Below are 23,720 nucleotides of genomic sequence, written 5' to 3' on the forward strand. Positions count from 1 at the left end.
TTGGGTGCCATTTTCCTCCAAGCCATGAAATGGAACCCTAGAATTTAGGATCCAAAAGAAAAGTACAATGATTAAGTAGACAAGCATATAGCCAATGTCATATACAACCTGTCTTCTTTTCCCTCAACACCCCACCCCTGACAAAAACCCCCATAATCAGAAGAATTGATAGCCTGTTAGTTTCGGGGATTATCCAGTGTGGTTATACTCCTATATAACAAACTGGCATGAACATTGCTTTTGAAGTTTTTGATAATTCTATCTAATTTACTCTACTTTGTTAGGTATTTCCCATGACATTAGGTTTCCCTCACAAGGTAGATTCTAAATAAATGGAACTCAGTTCTTGAATAAATCTGGGACAGAAACAATGAGTTTGAGCAACACAGGAGAAGACTTGAATCTGGGCCAATTCCAGTTAAGAAAGGAAGGTTCGAAGTTAGAATGCAGTAGCATTTCCCTGTTCAGACATACACGAAAAAACAAGAGATATGTTCCTTCATTTTCAAAACAAAATATCAGCTCGATATTATTTCTGTGGGTGTTAGAATCAGTATCTCCACTATGGTGTCTCATTCCCACCTCTCATCCCCCCACCTCTGTGGTTTGTTTTCAGGATGAAGGTATAGAGGAAGTGAAAGAACTGATTAAGATTTCAGAGGAAGCCCCGGAAGAGAAAATGAAGATGGTGCTCACTGACTTCGTCAGTCAAAGCAGGTACTGCAAAGACAGCTGTCATCTGGGTAGCTCAGCAGATATGGAATCAGCTTTTAACTACTTAGAAAATGGTCGATTTTACGTGCATTCATATGGGCATTGAATAGTGTTATATCCATCTTAATTTTGTTCAGTAATTTAGCTGCAACTGTGGGCTCACTACTGCTTCCTGACACTTAACTAAAACATAAAGCAAAGGGGGGGAAGAAAAAGGAAAAGAAAAGAAAAGAAAGACTGCAGAGACATTTTATGAAACAAGAAAAATGCTGGTAGTGTTAGTGTCCAGCATGGCTCTTTGCATCTGGTAGGTACTCAACAACTATTTGACAAGTAGATGGATAAATTATATCAAATGCTATTTAATAGAATTTTTATACACCATATTAATAAGCACCAATTAATGACTTTTATTCCAGGAGGTAGACAATATAATAAAAGATGAAAAAACAGGGTGTATTAGTTATCTATTACAGAGTAACAATAACCTCAAATTTAGTGGCTTACACATATTTATTATTTCACAGTTTCTTGGGTCATGAATGCAGGTGTGGCTTAGCTGGGTCCTTGGCTCAGGACCTCTCCCAGGCTGCAGTCAAGGCATTGACTAAGGCTACAGGTACCTCAGGGCTCAACTGGGAAGGACTCACTTCCCAGATCACTCATACGGACATTTGCAGAATTCAGTTCTTCATGAGCTGTTGGACTGAGGATGATTGAGGACTCCAGTTCCCTGCTAGCTGTTGTTTGGAGGTCATCCTCAATTCCTTGCCATGTGAGCCTCTCCAAGCTACCTCTCACAACATGGCAGCTGACTGCATCAGAATGAGTAAGAAAGAGGAGTCAGAGAGAACATGCCAATAAGACGGACGTCACGGTCTTTTATAACCTAATCTTGGACGTGACATCCCATCAGTCTTGATGTCTTCTGTTAGAAGCAAGTCACTAGGACCAGTGCACATTCAAAGGGGATGAATTGCACAATGGCAAGAAGAGTAGGAGGTGGAGATCATTGGGGCCATTTTAGAGGCTGCCTTCCCCATAAGGTAACAACCTGATGAATTGGGTCAAGACGTGAGCAATAATGAGAATTTGTTATAATAGAATCAATGGAAAAGGAATGGCTATTCATGTGATGGAAAGAAAAAAATTAATAGATTCTCGTGTTCAGCTTTGTAAGTTACGTCTTTCCTAATCTCTCAACTACCCAAGCCTTTTTTACTTAAAAAAAAGAAAGCAAAGAAACAAATACGTAGTTTTTTCTCTCTTTCTTTTCTGTGTTTCATATAGAAGCAATATATATCAGTGCTACTCCTGCTGTGAGCTAAGTGTCACCTGCAAATCCCTTGAAGCATCCTTAAAAGCTTCATGGTCATATTTTTAGAAATTGTGGGCAAATTAATAGCTCAATAACTTTTCTCTATTAGGGGGTTACTTGGAAGTGATAATTATTCCCTTTTCTCTTCAAGTTTAAAGCCAACTGAAAAAAATATTCATGAGGGTCAGACAGAGATCAAACATTCATTTTATATTTGGTAAACCTGGATTTGAGGAAAAAGTTTGTACCTGAGGTCAAGGAGACTTTGTGGTCCCCCCAGCTGTTTGAGGTTGAGCAGTTGGACTTTGGGGCTTCCCCCCAGAAGGGACAGGCCACCTGCTGTGTTCAGGTGAGGAGGCCACCCACAGCTGGCAGTGGGCGGGGTCTGAAAGATGAGGAATGGACAGAATCACGTGCCAAAGTCATCTACCCCCATTCTGATGGGGAAATAAGTTACTTCTCCCCCTGTGAGGAAGGGAGAGAGATTAGAAGCATCCATAATGTTTCCTAGAGGTGATCCATTCTGGGAGTGGCATGGATTCCTTCTGCCTCTAGGGAAGAAAGGTAGACAGGTGGCACCAAGACTCCCTCCTCAAAATAGACTCCTTTTTATTCTTTTAAAAATGAAGAGAAAATGCAATGACTAGTATGTCCAAAGAGAATTTCTGATTGAAGTTTCCAGTTACCAGCAGGCAGGGCTCTGGTGTGGGACCCCTCCCTGGGAGGTGTGTCATCTTAGATCCCCCTTTTGTTCTTTTGTAATTGATTCTTTTCATCACAGAAATACTACATGCTCATCTTCAACAACAACAAAATGCAGGATGTATAAAGGAAAAGTGTTCTCAACTCTCTCTCCAATCCCACTCAGAGAGAAGAGTTTGATTTGTCTTCCTTTTTTTCTGTGCATTTGCAAACACACACATTCATAAAAATACTCTATTTCTTCATAAACGTCACTTTGTTCAGCAGATTGCTTTTTCACTCAGCAATGTATCACTGGTATCTTTCTACAGTAGCACCTAATACTCATCCCCAGTGTTCAATCACGTGGTATGTATCATGTAGTATTTAACTAGTCCCTTATATTTAAGTTGTTCTGATTTATTTTGCTACTATAAACAATGCTACAATAAACATTACTATGTAAACGTATTTTTGCAAGAATCTTCAGTTATTTTTGAAGGGTAGAATTCTAGTATAATTTTTGGATCAAATTATATGGACATTTAAATTTTGATAGATGCTGTCAAATAACCTCTTAAACATTATAATAATTAACACTCTCCTATCATAATAGAGGAGAGTGACTATTTCCCTTTGAATATTATCAACCTTGAATATTACCTGGTTTTTAGTAAGTGAAAATGGTATCGATTTTAATTTATTGCTGATGAGGGAATATCTTATTTCCCCAAATTTAAAGTCATTTCTTTTTCTTCTTCAGCTGCATTTATAACCATTACCATTTTCCTATTGAACACATTTTTAACTTCATCCCTCAAAACGTTACTATTCAGTCCTTTGTTTGGTTTTAAAAATGTGAAGACATAGCCCAGTTTTGAGTCTAAAATATTTGCTCTACATACAATTTTCAGGAACATTTTGGTGTGTGTTAAATTTGTAAGATAAAGGAAAACTGCATTATTTTGTGTTTGCTGTTATGAACTTGGATAGGAATCACAATAGGTATATACTGAAAGAAAGTAGAAAAACAAACATCCCCAAAACTAATGTGAGGCCTGGCACTATTTCCCATTCGCATTTTGTCTCATAGAAAAGTGAGTGCCTTACTGCTTAATCCAAAATGAAAAATCTTGGTTCTGTGGCTTCATCAACTTTCCTATTGTATTGCAGAAAGTATACTTGCAAATCTCTGGAATTATATAAATGAATTTTCACTAAGTAGGTTTCAAAATTGTTATTCTCTTATAGTGCCTTTATCTCTGAAGTGGAAAAGAAACCCAAGATGTTGAACCAAACCAATTTAGATAAGAAACGACTTACGCTCTGTTGGCAGGAGCTGGTATGTGAAAATCTATTTATACTTTTGCAAAGAACTAAAACGTGTGCTTTAAAAATAAACCTCATGGATGAAGCATAGGTCATAGAGCACATGAGGATAAAGTTCTACAGTTGTGTGATATAGAAGAATGGGAAGGGAATAAATAGATGAGTGAGTTGGAGAGGAACTAGCGTTTACTGAATGTTTACAAGAATGAGCTAGAAGCCCACCAGCCCTATGTTCTATTCTGATGTAGGACTTGTTCATTTTCTTGACGTTTGTATTTTGTCAAAGGCTGTGGACTCTTTCACTTAACCTTCTGCCTCCTAAGCTGAGAGACAAAAAGACATAACTCAACTACCTCTCCTTGGTGTCCTCCCATTATGAATTGTGTGAAAAGCTGTGAACACTACCTGAGGGCAGGGCAGTGGCTGGTACCTCTCTGTGCCCTGGAGACCCTGCACAGTACTGAGTGCCTTAGAGATGTTCGGTCGCTATTGAACGAGTGACAACTGAGAAACGCCAGACCAAGTCAGACCCTGATTATCTCTCCTTGAAACTTCAGTTCCAGCAATGGCACCAAGGGACGTCTTGTTTGAGGCCATGATAATTCTGCAAAATAAAATTACTCAGTGTTTGGCCAGGGACATTTTTAAAGATGTGAATGAGGCCCACAGAGGTTAAATGATTTTATTTAAGGGTCACAACTGGTTAATCATACGCCAGAGACTAAAGCCCGAGTCTCTGAACACTTGACTCATCCTGCTTTCCAGAACAATAAATGAAGTTTTGTGTCCTCCTCTACTCCAAGGAGGCCAGATTCCCACCGTATGTAAGATCTGCTTCCTACTGAATGTCTTCCTCAGCACCTCTGACTGTCTCTGCGGTGCCCGTCCTCCACAGATAGCCCGCACAGCTCTCTCGTTTCCTGTGTCCGACAGTCCTTGTCCTGAACAAGCCCAAGACTTCCGTGCTTTGCAGTGGCCCAGCTCTCTCTCCGCATTTCCAGCCTCTGGGTGGACACGTCCACTGCTTGCCTCATAGCACCTCTGACTCAGTGTATCCCACTCAGCCTGTCATCTGCCCACTGAAGCTTGTTCCCTGTCCTGTATTTGTACCACCAGCCTCACTTGTTGCTCCAATCAGAAGCTTAAGAATCAACTTTGAATCCTGTACCTCAGCGGTCCCCAACCTTTTTGGCACCAGGGACCACTTTCGTGGACAGGATTTTTCCACAGATGGGGGCGGGGGGGGCAGTGGGAGTGGTTCAGGCGGTAATGGGAGCGACGGGGAAAGGCAGATGCAGCTTCACTCGTTCGCCTGCCGCCCACCTCCTGCTGTGCGGCCCGGTGCCTAACAGGCCGCGGACCGCTACCGGTCTACATCCCGGGGGTTGGGGACCCCTGCTATACCTCACACTAAACGGTCATTTTGACCCCAGGCCAGGTTGAGACCCTGGCCCTTAAAGACTCTGGCACTCACTCCATTCTTCATCCCCAGGACCACTGCCTAACCCGAGTGCTTTAGCGTCTCTGGCCAGGGCTATCACAGTCATCTTCCCCTAGTCCACCTTCCATACCACAGCCAGAATGGTCTCCAAAACACAAATCTGCTTAGATCTCTCTTGATTAAAAAAAACCACTGGAGGGCTTCCCTGGTGGCTCAGTGGTTAAGAATCCGCCTGCCAATGCAGGAGACACGGGTTTGAGCCCTTGTCAGGGAAGATCCCACATGTCGCGGAGCAATTAAGCCCGTGCGCCACAACTACTGAAGCCCGCGCGCCTAGAGCCCGTGCTCTGCAGTGAGAAGCCCACGCACCGCAACAAAGAGTAGCCCCCGCTCACTGCAACTAGAGAAAGCCTGCGCGCAGCAACAAAGACCCAACACAGCCATAAATAAATAAATTTATTAAAAACAAAAGATTGGAGTCTCCCAGTTGTTCATAAGATAAAGGCCAAATTCCTCTGTGCACGATATACAGGGCTGTTCACCGTCTTGTCCCAGCCTAGTCTCCCAGCCTTGTCTCTCGTTGCTCCCTTCCCATGTATCTATGTGCCAACGATTCTGAACCCTCACTGATTACGTGCCTTCATATGTAATTGTTCCTTCCAACTGGACTGTACTTTTTCTTCTTATCATCTGATGAATTCAATGCATTGTTTGCTCAGCACAAATATCATATTATCCATAAAACCTGGCTTTGGCCCCTCTGGTCCCATGATGCATTACACATTTTAGTTATTTGCATATATTGCTTTCACCTCACCAACTGTCAGAGTCTCAAGGAAAGGAAGCTTGAGTCCTCCTCTTGTCCCAGGCCTTGGCTCCTGGGATAGTGCCTGGTGCATAGCAGGTATTCAGGTCCTCTAATCAGAGGGCTTCTTCGGTGCCAGGCCCTGTGCTGGGTGCTGGAGACACAAGGCTGTCAGTACTTGGTGCTTGTTCTTGAGGAATTTATTGACTGGTCTGTTCATTTCACAAACATTTATTTAACACCCGCTATGTGCCAGGAACTCCACCAGACTCTCAGTATTCAAGGTAAGAACAAGACCGAGGGGCCCCCTGTCCTTGCAAAGTTAACATTTGAGTGGGGAAGACAGACGATAGATAACAAAAAGTAAATAAAAACGATTACAGGTTATGATTATGAAGGGCATTTTTTTTTTTTTTAATGAAGGGCATTTTAAAAGGCCATGGTGATTGGGAAAATGTGGGAGAATATATGACAGTGGTATCATGGCAGTGGAGGCCTGAGGAGAAACCAGCCATGCAGAGTCTAGGGAGAACATGTGGTCAAGAGGAACCTTAAGCATCCCAGTCTTGAGGAGGGAGCTGGGCGTGTCTTAGGACCTCCTGAGGACCAGTGTGCCTGAGGCCCAGTGAGTGAAGCACTCCAAGATGAAGCAGCCAGTGGGCAGGACCCACTCGTGCAGGGCCTTAGAAATCACTGCAAAGTGTTTGGGTTTTTTTTCCCCTAAGAACATGAATGCAGGCTGAATGAATGAATCAAAATAAACACTTTTAGATGTTCCAACCACACACACAGATCTCCCTGGTGCCTCTCTCCAATGATGCCAACGTGGTCTGGAAGCATCTACTGTGCCTCCGGGGAGAGGTGGTGAGAGCAGTGATGAAGGACATGGCCTCTGGACTCAGCAGGGGGTCAAGTCCAGCTCTGCCTCTCTGTAGCTGCATGACTCTATTTCCTCTGCTGTAAAATGGGAATGATAGTACCTACCCCGTAAGGTCGCTGTGAGGAGTCCTAAGGGTTAATACAGCAGCTATAACATTGCCCCGTGCAGAGTAAGAGCTCAGTCTATTTTAGCTGTTGTTGTTGCCAGTATCAGGAAGCCTAGATTCAGGTCTTGACTAAAGAGCTATGGGACCTGTGACAAACCTCTGGCTTCTCTGGGCCTCAGCTTCTCGTCTGTCAAATGAAGCTGAGATAATATTCACTGTCCCCATAGTCCTACCAAATTGCTGTTAATGGGCAGCGTGCCCCATAGCAGAGCCTGAAACAGCCCTCATGAGTGTCTCAGCATGGAACTTACAAGCACTTTCAGGAATCTCCAGCAACAGGACTGTGCTCGCTAACCAGATTTCTAGAAAGATCTACACCGACTCTTGTTTTGTTTTAGGAGGCCATAGCCCAGGAGGCCAAGGGGCTCACTCAGCAGCAGAAGAAAAAGTTATCTCTTGATGAAATGATCCAGGCGGCCCAAAACTTTGTGGAAAAAATCCGCTTTCTTGTGGATGAGGTAATCAACTATAAAGGCAAAGGTCATTTGGAAGATGAGACCGAATATCTTCCCAGTGGGGCTTGAATGTTTGATAAGAATGAAAGATGAGCAGTGTTTTCTCTCAAGCCCTGCTGAGCTGAGCAGGTACCATTCGCTTGAAGGGTGAAGGAGGGGGTTTTAAATTAAGCCAAACATGTACGGCTTTATTGATTTTTTCACGAAGCCTGAGTATTCAGCCGAAATAAAAAGCACATTCCTAAATAATAATAATAATAAAAGCACACTCCTTAATAGGATCAAGAAAAGTCAAAATAAACATGGGATCTTTGATAGGTTTTTAACTGCAAGCAAATTGAAACTCATGTCCAGTAAAAGTTAAAACAGCTTCTCATTTTAAAGTTAATTGTAAGCAATATCTTCTGGTGACTACCAGAATGATCTAAAAAAAGTCCTCGTATTTGCTTCTGTTAAATACTAGGTTTTGTGGCGGAAGTTTTCAGGGAGAGGTACAGATTTACTGCTTCTGTTGTCCTTGAAAGCTTTTTTTCCTGTTGCAAATTCATTATTCCCTGGAGGCATAACAAACAAGCTGTGAGATAGTCACTTTGGAATGCAGGGATTTTAATAAGCACCCAGAAGGTTCAAACTAGGTCTGTGACTGACTGACCGTGTGGCCAGAAAACCTGCACAAGGATGTCTCTGTTTCCATGTCAAGAGAGAAGGGATGCCTTCTTAGGGTACCAATTACACTAGAGGATTACGGGGTTAGAAAAAGTATCTGCTTCCAGTCCGAGAATGTCAAAGCCTAGTTTATGACAATATGCCTCCCTTTTGTTTTGGAAGCTATACTGGCTCAGCAATGTGCATTTCAAACACTCACAACATAATGGGCCTCTTGGCAGGGAATCCTGCAATTCTTATCTTGATTAGCTCAACTTTAAAGTCTAATTTTCTGTGCAATTGAGTGCTGTTTCTCCTGAATAAACACCTATAATGGAGCGAAAATACTTAGCAATTATATTTTAGGTATAAAATCCCTTGTAAAATTGTTTTTCCTTCCTTCAGAGCGGATGGAAAGACATCCAAAGACGTTCATGGATTTTTGTTTTTGGTGTTTCATTTGAATGTTCTGGAAATGTTACCTGGCTCTTAGGAGGTCCAATGCTGGAAGCCAAATCATGATTACAAGATTGCAAAGAAAAACTCCATGGGAAGGAGGAGCAAACGTTTGTTCTGCAGATGGAGAAAAATAGGCCACCAGAGATGCCAAGTCATGGGTCCGACTTGCATATTTTCAAAGCATGATAAGCAGTTGGGCGTATGGGGCTTCCGTGACCTAAGACTTTCTCAAAGAAGCCACGCTTAACTTGCTCGGTTGCACAGGGGTTTCAGTACCCAAAAAGTTTAAGTCACAGAACTTGTTGTGCAGAAGGGGTGCTGGTGCAGGATAGGAGAACCCTGGGGGTGCTGTGTAAACACCCACCTCTCAAATCCATCCCCTCCTTCTCCACAGCCACAGCACACCATCCCTGACATCCTCATCTGGATGCTGAGCAACAGCAGGAGGGTGGCCTATGCCCGCATCGCCGCCAAGGACTTGCTCTATTCCCCCATCAGGAAGCAGATGGGTCAACACTGCGGGAAGATCAAAACTCACTTCCTCAAAGTAAGTCTGTACTATTTTTTTTTTTTTCTGATCAGACTCTTTTTATAGTCTTTTTTATGAATGGGTCCCAGATGGCAAGGGAAGAGCTGGCTCCTGGCTTCTAGGCCAGTTTCTCAGGGAGCCCCATGCATCATTGCTGAGAGGGAAGAGACTCCTCCCTGCTCCTCTCTGCTCAGCCCTCATTCACCAAGGGGAGGGGCTCTTGCTCAGGCTCCTGGCCCAGGGACACGCCCTTCCCCATGGAATTTCTGGTATTTCATCAAAGGTCACAGTCTGTACTATTTTTGACTCAAGGATGGGAACCTCTGTTTTTCCTGGGTTGCATGGCATTCCTAGTGTGTGTCCAGATCTCTGACTTGACGCTAAGACTTTCAAAAGTCTGAGGACAACTAGAACATCTTGCCCCCTCTTGATTCAAGGAGACCATCCTGGGGCTGAATATTTTCCAATTTTCCAATAACTATGTCACCAGAGACATATAAGGTGTTTTTCTAAAAATCTAGTGCAGATACCTTAAGGTTATTTTAATTTTTACTTCTTTGATTACTAAGAAGAATGAACATTTTTTCTGTTAGTTTCCTCTCTACTTTTCTCTTGAGTAATTTATCTATGGTATCATTTTACACGAGTTCATCTATATTTTAAAAATAGACTTCAAAAAAAATTACAAGAGGAGAGGTTGCTCTTCCACAGAACTGCTAGTTCAGGATTCCTGGTGGCTTTACACTGTAAAGATATGATAGTCTTTTCATCTTGGGTCCCTGTACCATTCATGAACACAGGCTCATAGGCACAATCTCTGGATAGATCCTACTGTCTTTAAATCAAGATTTGAGCCTTTCCTGGAGACCCTGGGTATTTTACCTCTACTACAAAGACATTTCTATCCCAGGAGAGAATTTGAGCAAACATGGAGAAAGACTGGTCCAAAAGCTTAACACTCACCAATGGCTGGCAACAAGAGTGTGTGATTTGACTGATTAACTTTCCCAACTCACAGTGGGCTGTCCTGCCAATCTGAGTTCTGATTATTTGCTACAACATAATTATTCTTCCCCTACCTTAGAAGGAGGATGAGAAGGCTCAAAACCATGCCATGTGAAGAATTAGGTGAGGAGATGGCAATGTTTAACTAGAAGAGAGATTTGACAGCATGATAGAGATTTTGTGTTCGTAGGGCTTCCACGTGGATGGTGGGATGATTGTGTGTGTGTGTGCGCGCGCACGTGTGTGTTTCCAGAGGCTAGAACTGGGCCCCACGAGAGACATTACAGGGAAATAGTTCCCTAAATGGAGGTCCATAATGTGTTCTTTTCTCCCCTTGGTATGAATATGGCAGTGGGCAGCTAGATTAGACAGCCTCCAAGCGCATCCGATGGCTAGAGTCTACTGTTGATGTGATTGTTATGGGGGGCAGACAGAAGAGGCATTACAGGGTACTGGTTTAATACTTGAGCTTTGAAATAAGGTGAATCTGGGTTGGAATTTGTATTCGTTTACTAGGGCTGTTGTAACAAAGTGCTACCGTGTGGCTTAAACCACAGAAGTTTATTATCTCCCAGTTTTGAAGGCTGGAAAGCTGACACAGAGGGATTGGCAGGGCCGTGCTCCCTCTGAAGGTGCTGGGGAAGCATCTCTTCTAGTTTTTGGTAGCTCCTTGGCTTGTGGGAGCATAACTCCATTCTTTATATCATGTTCTCCCTGTGTGCACGTCTCTTTTCCTATGATGTCCTTTTTATAAGAATCCTACTCCAGATTGAGCTCATGTTAACTCTGTCTGTAATGACCCTATTTCCAAATAAGGTCATATTCTAAGGTGCTAGAGGTTGGGACTTCAACATATGCATTTGAGGGGAATACAATTTTACCTCTTAGTGAATTCCAGGGCTAATATTTAGGAGCTGTATGACTTGGGGAATGTTACGTAACATCTCTGTGTCTCCTGTTCTTCATCCTTCAAATAGGGATGTGATGTTGAGGATTAAGTGGATAACTGCATGTAAAAGAACACAGAGTGTACGTCCGCCGGGGTCATCACGCAATAAATGTTGGCATTCAAACAAATGGAAATCCAACATCTAGGGGACATTTCTGGCATTGTGTGCCCCCTTCACATCCAGGGAAGTGTTTGTGGTTCTGTATGTTAGATGTTATAGAAAACCCCGAATGAACTTTTTGGCCAACCCAATATTTTCTGTCATATGTACAAAAGGATTTTTAAACCCACCTCTGTAAAACTGTAACTGAAAAAGAAAAACTCACCCTAGTTATTCACCACAAATATTTCTTCAGCTTTCTCATTCCAAGGAATTCTGGGGTTGAAAGAAACACCTGTCTTAAAAATAGCAAATCATTTCAGAAAGCCCTGTGCTAAAAATAAGAGAAAACCAGCATAAAGTTATTCCTTCCTAAATATTTTGATGTATCCCAGAATTATTTAAAATTAGAACAGAGAACAACTGTCAACTAAAGCCAGAGAATAGACCTAACTGGGAATTCAGGACCTTTGCCCTGTGGCCTTGGCTTACTTTTTTATCTGGATTTTCCTTTTGTCATTGGGATTGCTTTGGGTGATAGCTTTGTAAATGTTGAACATGTTGTTCGATTGTCCTGACATGATGAAACATCTTGATAAGATGAAAACTATTTTCATTCCAGTTCTGATTGTTACCCCTGCTTTTTTTTTCTTTTTCTTTTTTTTCCTATATCTCTTCCCTCTTGCGTCTCCCTCCCTCCCACCCTCCCTATCCCACCCCTCCAGGCGGTCACGAAGCACCGAGCTGATCTCCCTGCGCTATGCGGCTGCTTCCCACTAGCTATCTACCTTACGTTTGTTACCCCTGCTTTTAACTCCCTCCCGCCACCTCCCTTTAGGCCCCGTTTCTCTTCACTGAATTGGTGAATCTGAAAAAAGCAAGAGCTGCTTCAGGGAGACAAAGGATTCACCCACCTGCTGCTCACTCCGGTTTCTTAACGGGGAATTAGCAAGTGCAGTGAGGCAAAGCACAGAATGTAAATCTCTCAGATCTCTAGATTTTTTTCCAGAGTCGCCTCAAAGTTTGTTGCACAGAACAGCTGTCCTTTGAGTGGCACCATAAACACCCCGTGTTCAAACACGTTTAGAGGCTGCCATTGTATCCCCCGCTTGGAGTTTCACAGTGCCCGTCACCCAGTGGAAAAGTCAACGTCCTGCAGTCAGGAATCATCTTTTACGACCCATGCTTGTCAACCTTATTCATCTAGAATAGCTATTTACAAATTTTAGGAAACTGCTATGCCTAGGGGGCCCAGGTTGAGGGAATATTAATTAATCTAAAGGAAACAAAACTGCCTCACCTGAAGTCGCATGGCTAGGTAATAGTAAATCGGAACGGCAATCAGGTTTTCATGGTCCCTGTTCCAGGATCTTTCTTTCTCTCTAATCTAAATATATTCATAATGTGACTAAAAATGCTGCAACAGAATTTGCTGAACTCAGCCTAATCCACCATCCAGAAGAGCAGAATTCTCCCCCTTCAGTCTCAGAAAAGGACATTCATTCTAAAAGGAAACTCTTCCTGTGGGAGATGGATGCAGCGGCCCAATCTTCTTTTTTCTCTAGTCACCTCTCAGTGCTGAGTCCGCCACTCCTCAGTCCCGTTTCCACCGCTCTCCTGGCTTCTGCTCCACAGCCCTGAGTCCAGACTCTTCCTCTCAGGCCTCCAGGTTTCCATCCAGCTTTCCCTAGGATGCAGCAGAAAGTGGTAGCTGCAGACACCCTTCCAGGTCCTGCCTCAAAGTGAAGCCCCTACAAGGCAAACACCTTTCTCACACTAATATCGATGGACCAACTTCAACACAGTTTGTGTGAATGACCATCTTTCTCTCCTTTTTCTGACTGGCCAAGATTTCCCTTCTTTTGTAAGACAGCTGGCATTTCACCAGGACCCCGGAGGGGAGGTGGATGGGTTACAGGAGAGGCTAAGACTTTAGCGTTCTGTCTCGTGCAGTTTTTACACATTGGTGATCATACTTTTTTGACGCAATTTTGCATTCTTTAATTTTTTTTTTTTTTCTCTCTCTCTCTCTCTTTCCCTCCCTGCCCTGCCATGCTATTCTTAAAAGGAAAGAAGTTGCTCTGGTTGGTCAGGCTTCAGGAGCACATGAGAGAAAGGGGAGAGCAGGGGAGGGGAAGGCAGGGAAGACAGCTGAGGCTGGAAATGCACGTGAAGTGAAACGTGGGTTGTTTCTGCGAGCACCTAGGAAGGTGCTCAGTGATGGTGCGTCAGTTCCAACTTGGATTCCTAAGTGAGAGACTGCATTGTCTTGCAAACAATTTCAAGGTGTGTATTTTTAAAAAGATGTATAAACAGCAAACTTTAGGCATGCAGCCATGGTCCTTGTATAACGTTTTCACAAGATGTTAGCTGAGTTTTGGTTTCTAGCCATGAATTCACATATACAGGTTGTTTTCATAGCAGTAGAGATGAAGGACATTTTGTGTTTTTGTTTTACTTTAAGAAGCAAAGGATATTGGACCTGCTTGGGGGCAACACAGCATAGTTAAGAGTCTTGCTACTCAAACACTTAAAACTGTGGTCCATAGACCAGCAGGATAAGCACCAACAGGGAGAAATCTCAAATCCTACCCCACAACCGCTGAGTCAGAATTTATATTTTAACCAGATGCCCCAGCAGTTCACATGCACGGGTACACGTACCAGTGTATGAGGAGCTTGGGCCAAGAGGATGGGCTCTGGAGCCAGGTAGAGCAGGGTTGAGTCTTGGCTCTATCCCTGCCTGGCTTTGTGACATTGGACAATTGTCTTAACCTCTCTGAACCTCCACTTCTTCATCTTTAAAATACACATAATGAAAGAATTTATTTTACAGTCGTCATGAAGATGAATGATAACCTATTGCTTGTTAATAGTATGCAAGTAATAGGCCGTTCTGTGTGTAGGGAGGAACATTAGACCAGGGCCTGGGACAATGTAAGTGCTCAGCACATGTAAAATATTATTATTAGAAAAAGAAATAAATAATTCAACAAATATTTTCTGAGTGCCAAGTACTATTTTAGGCACTGGGGACATCACTGTGATATGACAGTCAAAAATCCTGCCTTTGTGAATTGATGTCCTAGGGATGTATACAGATGGCAGAGGGATTGCTTTTATTACAACAAAATAACCTTAGGCTCTCAATAGCTATTTGTTTGATTGAACAAGTGCTCAATGCATTTTAGCTATTTTCATTATTATTGTGGAAGTGATGAATTGAGGGTCTTTTGTCTTATTATAATTTTTAAAATGATGAGTTGCAGACTGGTTGTCTTTACTAACAGCAAAATGACCTTAGTTGTTTCTTTTTTTAAAATTTTTTGGAAGTATCACTTTTTTTTTTTTTTTTTTGGCTGCATCGGGTCTTCGTTGCTGCGCGTGGGCTTTCTCTAGTTGTGGCAAGCTGGGGCTACTCTTCGTTGAGGTGCATGGGCTTATCATTGAGGAGGTTTCTCTTGTTGTGGTGCACAGGCTCTAGGCGTGCGGGCTTCAGTAGTTGTGGCACGTGGGCTCAGTAGTTGTGGCTCACGGGCTTAGTTGCTCCGCAGCATGTGGGATCTTCCTGGACCAGGGCTCGAACCCGTGTCCCCTGCATTGTCAGGCGGATTCTTAACCACTGAACCAGCAGGGAAGCCCCCTTAGTTTTGTTTTGTTTTGTTTTGTTTTTGCGTTACGCGGGCCTCTCACTGTTGTGGCCTCTCCCGCTGCAGAGCACAGGCTCCGGACGCGCAGGCTCAGCGGCCATGGCTCACGGGCCCAGCCGCTCCGCGGCATGTGGGATCTTCCCGGACCGGGGCACGAACCCGTGTCCCCTGCATCAGCAGGCAGACTCTCAACCACTGCGCCACCAGGGAAGCCCCCCCTTAGTTGTTTTTTTAAAGCTGAATAAATAATGGCATCCTATTCCCTAAAGAATAAAATCTAAACTCCTCCGTATACTCAGCAGGATTCTGCAGCCTCATCTGTGTCATTCTCTGTTCCAGCTTTTTCTTTGCTGAAAGCTCTTAGCAAATCTGTCCCTGGCACCAAGTAAGCGCTCACTAAACGTCAGCCCTAATCACCACAGTTAGCTCCTGCCTCTGTATCTCTGTTCAGGCACTTCCCTCCTCCTGGGATGCCTTCTCTACGAGTCCAACTCCAAAGTACTTATTAAAGCCTACTGGAATATGTGAGTATTAAAGAAAGGATGGATATACCTGCTTCTCCTCTGGTCCTGTGGCATCTTCTCTCTTACACTTGACCTTGCATTTGAGTAAGTGAATGCAAGTCGGCCTCCCTGTCTAAATGTGAGCTCTTGGAAGGGAAGCCCAGGACTGTGTCGCAGTCATTGTGAGGCCCTTCTGGCCCCACTCCCTCAGCAAGGTCTGGTGGCACTTGGTAGTAGCTGCTGAACTGAGTTGCTCACAGTCCTCTTGGGGAACTCACAGAGCAAGACAGGAAGGCAGGCCAAGAACCAGGCACAGTTTGGGGTTCTGGGGCTTTCCATGGGTGCCTGGGAAATTGTCAGAGCAAGTGGTAGCCTCTCCCAGTGGGATTTTGTGATTCTCCATGGAAAAGAAGTGGTGCAGAAGAAAGGGGAATTGTGCATTGATGGGAAATCCTAGGAAACACTGAGAAGAGGCACTTAGAAGAGTCGACGAAATCTGGAGAGGTGGCCACTTTCCGAGCGAAAACCTTGCCGGAAATCCTGCACCCAGACAAGTCTGGGGCCTGAGGTTCCTTAGATGGGGGTGAGGAGTCCCCTAATCCTGGTGACGGAGAAATAAAGGAGCCGCTCTGCATTGAGTTGTGCCCTTCACATGTTGAGAACGCACGCACCCACACACCACACACACACTACTACACACATAAACACAAATTCAAACAAATATAAATACAAATCCGAGTACATTCAAAGGAGGGAAAGCAGGGTAGCAAGGGAATTTGAAACCACACTGCGTGAGGGAGGGGTGAAGGGATGAGAGGTGTCTAGCAGGAAGAAACAACGTGGTAGGGCAGGTAGATGCCCTGAAGCCCACGGGGGCCTGACCTATGGAAGAAGAATTCGAGTTCTCCTGAGCAAAGCAAAGAAGCAGAGGCTGTGGTTGGAACTCAAGGCAATTGGAAGTTCTGGGAAGGGGGATTTCAACTCAGTGTGGGGAGAAGCAGGCTGTGGGCGTTCAGAGTCCAGAGCCCACATCTGGTATCATCTCCCCTGGTTCGAGTCCTGGCTCCATCACTTAAAAACTGAGTGATCTTAGGAACTTATTTAGCCTCTCTGAGCCTGAGTTTTCTCATCTATAAAATGGGTAATAACCATACCTACCTGTTAGGTTTAAATGATCACACAGGGCCTGTTTGAGCTTCAGGCCCCATTAAACCTGGATCCTCCTCTAAAACTGTGCATCGTGGCAACTGGGGTCATTGGTCTCATTTTAATAGGAGCCCCAGGGAAGGACCTCTTTTCTCAGAGAGTGAGGCCCACAATGGCTTCTACTAATGAGGGGGTCTCTTCCTTGTAACCTTTCCCCAGCTTCCTGGAAAACAGCCGGCTGGTTGGTCGATGCAAGCAAAAATTGACGTGTACATGTGGCTGGGCTCCACCAGACACTCTAGTGCCATTTTGAACAACTTACCAGCAGGCTATGAAGCAGAAATGTCCTCCGAAGGGGCTGGCATCAGTAAACCCCCAGCTAACCTGCTCTACCAAGGTATGATGCCCACTGGGCCAAGAGGGTCATAAGATGTGTCTGGTGGGCTTCTGAGGGGTGGCATTCATGAGCTGTTTGCACATTATTTTAGGATCAACTTATTTGCCTCTTTTAATACAGTTTCTAAGTTTTCTTTCTGACCTTCCAATGTCCCATCTAAAGAATAAAGTGAAGTTATTAAACATCTGGAATAAATATTTATATTTTTCTGTTAATGGAGAGAATGCAATATGAGCTTCTTCGTTAGCAGACTATATAGATTGAGTTTGCATTTAAAGCAAAAGATGTCTTTTTTGGGGCTTCCCTGGTGGTGCAGTGGTTAAGAATCCGCCTGCCAATGCAGGGGACACGGGTTCGATCCCTGGTCCGGGAAGATCCCACATGCCGCAGAGCAACTAAGCCTGTGCGCCACAACTATTGAGCCTGTGCTCCAGAGCCCACGAGCCACAACTACTTAGCCCACGTGTTACAATTACTGAAGCCCGTGTGCCTAGAGCCTGTGCTCTGCAACAAGAGAAGCCACCACGATGAGAAGCCCACGCACTGCAACAGAGAGTAGCCCCTGCTCGCCACAACTAGAGAAAGCCCGCATGCAGCAACAAAGACCCAATGCAGCCAAAAATAAATACAATTTAAAAAATAATAAAGCAAAAGATGTCTTTTAAAGAGACATCAGTAAGTTCTTGTGCTCATAGGACCTGTGGAATTAAAGCAGATTTCCTTTTACATGGCATTGGGGTTTTGACCCATGAACAGCAGCCATTTACATTTCCCAGTAATGACTCAGTAGAAACTGGTATCATTGGGGTCACTCATGTTTCTCTAGCTTGGTTCTTGGGTTGGCTACTTTTAGCAGTTCAGCATGGTTTATGTAATCCTCTCTTCTACGTAGGTATTTGCTATGAGTGCCATCATATTTACATTTCCATATAATTTTGAACTTTAGTCTAAGCATTAATGCCTTACAGTTTCATTTTGCTTTCTGTTTCCAAATTGCTTCAATTTGCATGATCCTTGCTGCTGAATTCAGATAGGGTAGAACAGTTTTACCTTCACTTCAACTGAAGTTGAGTTTTGAATTGAGCCAGTGTCTGAAACACTGGAGGACTGTCTACAAATCCAGGTTTCCCATGTTGCACAAGGCTTCTCTGATGTTGACTGAACTTGACTGCCAGTGGAACCTAAATGGCTTAATACTTAAAGACAGAGTTCTAGAGATATTTATCCAATGGTTCAGCTTGTGGTTTCCATGCCCAATATCAATGCGTAAGAACAAGGAAAACTCAGCTCTGTCTCTTTGAAAAATGCACAACCCCTACCATATGCCAAGCATTGTGCCATACACTTTACACATAGGATTTGATTTATTTCTCACACCAACCTTGGGTGGTTTCTTCATTCTACAGGTGGAGAAAGGATGTATTGGAAGTGTTTAGAAATTGCCCAAGATCACACAGCTAGTAAATGATGGAACAAACTGTCTCCAAACTCTTCTTTATTTCCACTGCTTTCCATCCTGTCTTTAGAGTTTTCATCTTTGGGTGAAAACACCCACATCAAGTTACCTTTTTATTTCTATAGACACTATCTCTAGAGACCCAAGGTACCTGGACATATTTGCTGTCCCAGCTACTAACGATTCAGAGGAGAGGAAAGGCTTTTTCCAAAGCTTTCTGACCCTCTGCAGCATGTTCTTTTCATGGAATGACCTAATAAACTTGCTCGGCTGTGCCCTGACATTAATGGCTTTGGCTGCCTTCCACACCTCCTGGAGAATTTCCTTTCTGCGTTCATTTTATGCTTCAGAACATATCCATTCAACCAATAATTAGTTTGCACCTGCATATGGAAGGTACGGTGGGAAAACTAGTGGGGAATGAGGAGTGGTGGGAGAGGTGATCCTGGCCCTCCAATGGGGGCAATCAGACGTGTCTCTAATAACCACACGTGGAAAGTGAGCCGCAGCACAGAGATGGGCCAAAGTATGGGAGCAAAGAGGAAGCTGGCTTTACTAGTCTAAGGAACAGAGCTGGTAAGACTCAAGGTTTCAGAAAAACAAAAACCTAGACCAAGTCAATGGCGACCCCTGGAGGTGTGCAGTGTCCTGCCTATGTGGTTGTATTGGGAGCTCTGCTAAAATTCTGGGGTGACTCACTTCAGGGACAGCTTGTGGATGATCTCAGGGAATGAGCTATTCTCAAGTTCACTCCCAGCTGAGAAATTTGCCCACTTATGTAGTGTGTTAAGGAACGCTTAGAGAGCGTGGGCTCTCTTGACATACCCTGGTCAGGAAATTCCTCAACCCTCTGCTGAATGTTCCTTTGTTAACTGTCACCCTTTTAAGGAGCTCTCTTGGGTAAGAGGGTAAAAGGGAAAAACACTTTTAACAGTTTTTGTTAAGGTATTTATCTCCCTTTATTCTACATGATATGTTTATATCACTATTTCTTGATTTTACATTTAACACATAACTACTCATTGTGAAAGATGAGGATTTACCTCTGTAACTTATCCAAGCTTTTATCTCCTTGTTCCAATTTTAAATAGATAGTTCTGTTGCTTAATGTTTTTCTTGATTCAATGCAATCTCAATTAAAATCCCAGCAAGTTGTTTTGTGGATATCAACAAACTGATTCTAAAGTTCATGTGGAGAGGCAGAAACCCAGAAGAGTCAACACAATATTAAGAAGAACAAAGTTGGAAGACTGACGCTACCCGACATCACGACTTACTATAAAGCTACAGTCATCAAGACAGTGCAGTATTAGCAAAAGAATAGACAAATAGGTCAGTGGAACACAATAGAGAGCCCAGAAATAAACCTACATAAATATATTCAGTTGATCTTTGACAAACAAGCGAAGGCAATACAATGGAGCAAGCATAGTCTTTTCAACAAATGGTGCTGGAACAACTGGACACACACATGCAAAAATATAAATCTAGACATCGAACTTACGACATTTGCAAAAGTTAACTCAAAATGGATCATAAACCTAAATACAAAATGCAAAACTATAAGACTCCTAGAAGATAATATAGGAGAAAACCAAGATGATTTTAAGTATGGCAATGATTTTTTAGATACAACACCAAAGGCATGATCCATGAACGAAATAATTTTTTTTTAAAAGAGGGTAAAAGGGAACAAATGAATATAAAAAGCAAGAGGGGCCAGGCAAGGGCCAAGGATCATAAAGTCCATGAAACAAGGCATATGATTAACTCAACTCTTCTTTGGGGTTTCCCCACTGAACCCTGGTCTGCCCCACCTGCAGCCCTGTCTCTGCCTCCCATCCCGTCAACCAGGTGTGCTCACTCCTGCCTTTAACCTCCCATGCCCTCTGCCTGTATCTCCTGCAGGACACTTAGCTCTGGGTCCTGTTACTGGGATTGGGGCACTTGCTTATCTTCTGCCCCGTCCCTGGAGCTCCCCAAGGTCAGGGGCTGTCTTAGCTGCTTCAGAATCCTCAGAGGCCGGAACTGTGCCTGGTATACTATAGGTGCTCAAAATGACACTGGCTGGCTGAATGGCAGAATGGATGGATGGATGACTCAAGACTTTACTGAGTTTATGGAAGCAAAAATGAAGAAATGTCCCCCTTTCTTATACACACACACCATTGGAAACAGGAGGTTTTACTAAGAGGTGAAATGTGGTATTTTTAAATTTTTTATTGAAGTATCATTGACTTACAATATGATATCATTTTCAGGTGTACAGCACAGTGATTCAGTATTTTTGCAGATTATACTCCATTATAAGTTATTACAAAATAATGGCTATAATTCCTTGTGCTGTACAATATATCCTGTTGCTTATCTATTTCATACATAGTAGTCTGTATCCGTTCATCACATACCCCTAATTTATCCCTCCCCCATCCCTCTCCCCTTTGGTAGCCACAAGTTTGTTTTCTATGTCTGTGAGTCTGTTGCCGTTTTGCATATAGATTTTTAAAATGTGGTATTTTAGGAAGAGATTTGGATTTTGGAATCTGACGGAAATGAAATCCAGGCTCTGGAATTAGTTAGCTCTGAAAACTTGGAAATGTATTTTAGCCTTTTTAGGAACCATTTCCCTCATCTATAAAATGAAGATAATGGTATATATGTCACGGGGTTGTTTCGTTATGAAGATTAAATCCCACAGTGTGGTGAATGCACCAAGGAGAATGCCTGGCTCCAAAGTGCCCTCTTTGGAGCACTTTGACCTCTTCCCCCATCTTCCCTGTGTCCATTTTGGTCTAAGAGGCCTTCAGTGCCCGTGGTCTCCTTTGTCTGTCTCCGGAAACACCCACAGGTGAGCATCACACACAGACACCCACTCGCACTCACTGTTCCTCGGAAGCCTGCTAATGCCACCCCTTCCCGTTATTTGTCCACAGACCGGCATGTCTTCCAGCTGAGAGCTCACATGTACCAAGCCCGGGGCCTCATCGCAGCCGACAGCAACGGACTTTCAGACCCTTTTGCCAAGGTCACATTCCTTTCCCACTGCCAGACCACGAAGGTAACCAGGGGAGCCCACTTGCTTTCTCCCCGCAGCCCACAGCCGAGCCACAGCAGAACCCCAGGAAAGAAAAAAACAGGGGCACGTTGCAAATACTTGTGTCTCTGGGTGTGTAGGTGTTTCAGGGTTTCAGACTCAAAAGCATGGGCACAAGGCAGGCCAGACATTGGGAAGGTCTGCTGATCCAATGTGATCTGTTGTCGTGAAGCCAAGAGGGCAAGTAACAGAGTTGAAGGAAGGGAGGGAGGAAAAGAGGGGTGAGGGAGGACGGGATCTGGCACCCAGAGCACCTGCTGGAGTGATGGGCACAATGCCAAGCTCAGTGGGATGAACAAACAGCTCAGACGACTTGCACGAGGCTTCTGGTGCAGTCTTTGCTGAGGGGTCTTGGTGGGGAGGAAAGCTTTCCTGCTCTGCAGTCAGGAAGCCCTAGACTTTGTACTTCTAGCCGGGGGACTTTGCGCACTTTTAACACCTGTGTGATTCAGTGTCTCTCTCTGGAAAATACTACTTCCAGACAGACGCTGTGAGGATTAAAGGAGATGGATCTATACCTGTTTCCTTGGCTTTCTCCCTTTCCTGTACATTGAGTGCGGACATGTGAAAAGGGGCCCTCATGAGTGCACATCCAATAGGCTGCTTTTCTCATTAGATCGTATTCTCTAAGGATTTACTCTGTTCTCTGAGGATTCACTGTTCTGAGGGAGGGAAGCTCTGTAAAGGATTTGCCCACCTCTGGGAGTTAGGACAGAATTAAGACACAAAGAGACCTGACCTCATGTTGTACCTCATCTACTCTCTAGCTGCCTTCACTCACTAAACCTCAGTTTGTCTTCTTAAAATAGGGCTGTTGAGAAGAAGCAAAAAGTTAAGTGTACAAAGAGATTGATGAGTAGTGGCCATTACATTGGCTGATGTTAAGAGGGCTGACATTCCTCCCCAAAGTGAGGCCGTGACCTGGGAGATGGTGTTTTGATTGATGACACTCAGGTTGGGAGCATAACGTGAGCTAGCATCTTGTCAATTTCACCAGCACGCGTGGAGCTCTTGCTCTGTGCCAGGTCCCATGCTGGGCTCGGGGGAGCTGGGGGACCAGACTCTGCTCTTTTTTTTTTTTTTTTAATAGAACTTTACTGGAGTATAATTGCTTCACAATACCATGTTAGTTTCTGTTGCACAACAAAGTGAATCAGCCATATGCATACACATGTCCCCATATCTCCTCCCTCTTGAGCCTTCCTCCCACCCTCCCTATCCCACCCCTCTAGGTCATCGCAAAGCACCGAGCTGATCTCCCTGTGCTATGCGGCTGCTTCCCACCAGCCAACTATTTTACATTCCGTAGTGTATATATGTCGATGCTACTCTCACTTCGCCCCAGCTTCGTCCTCCCACCCCATGTCATCAAGTCCATTCTCTATGTCTTCCTCTTTATTCCTGCCCTGAAACTAGGTTCATCAGTACTATTTTTTTTTTTTAGATTCCATATATATGTGTTAGCATACGGTATTTGTTTTTCTCTTTCTGACTTAACTTCACTTTGTATGACAGACTCTAGGTCCATCCACTTCACTACAAATAACTCAGTTTCGTTTCTTTTTATGGCTGAGTAATATTCCATTGTATAAATGTGCCACATCTTCTTTATCCATTCATCTGTCAGTGGACGTTTAGGTTGGTTCCATGTCCTGGTTATTGTAAATAGTGCTGCAGTGAACATTGTGGTGCATGTCTGTTTATGGTTTTCTCAGGGTATATGCCCAGTAGTGGGATTGCTGGGTCATATGGTAGTTCTATTTTCAGTTTTTTAAGGAACCTCCATACTGTTCTCCATAGTGGCTGTATCAATTTACATTCCCACCAACAGTGCAGGAGGGTTCCATTTTCACCCCATCCTTTCCAGCATTTATTGTTTCTAGCTTTTTTGATAATGGCCATTCTGACTGGTGTGAGGTGATACCTCACTGTAGTTTTGATTTGCATTTCTCTAATAATTAGTGATGTTGAGCAGCTTTTCATGTGCCTCTTGGCCAT

The 23,720-nt window shown here is 43.8% G+C and overlaps 1 protein-coding gene across 1 annotated transcript in view; it reads left to right on the plus strand.

The window, feature by feature from the left end:
• Positions 1-23,720, plus strand: part of FER1L6 (fer-1 like family member 6) — a 146,660-nt gene that overhangs the window by 57,262 nt on the left and 65,678 nt on the right. The window contains exons 15-20 of the mRNA XM_060127378.1: positions 617-717; positions 3,965-4,055; positions 7,673-7,792; positions 9,288-9,440; positions 16,995-17,172; positions 21,562-21,686. Of these exons, the coding sequence (XP_059983361.1) occupies positions 617-717; positions 3,965-4,055; positions 7,673-7,792; positions 9,288-9,440; positions 16,995-17,172; positions 21,562-21,686 (768 nt within the window). The remainder of the gene's footprint in view (positions 1-616; positions 718-3,964; positions 4,056-7,672; positions 7,793-9,287; positions 9,441-16,994; positions 17,173-21,561; positions 21,687-23,720) is intronic.

Source organism: Lagenorhynchus albirostris, chromosome 17, assembly GCF_949774975.1.
Source record: "Lagenorhynchus albirostris chromosome 17, mLagAlb1.1, whole genome shotgun sequence".
In the NCBI taxonomy this organism is placed as follows: Eukaryota; Metazoa; Chordata; class Mammalia; order Artiodactyla; family Delphinidae; genus Lagenorhynchus; species Lagenorhynchus albirostris.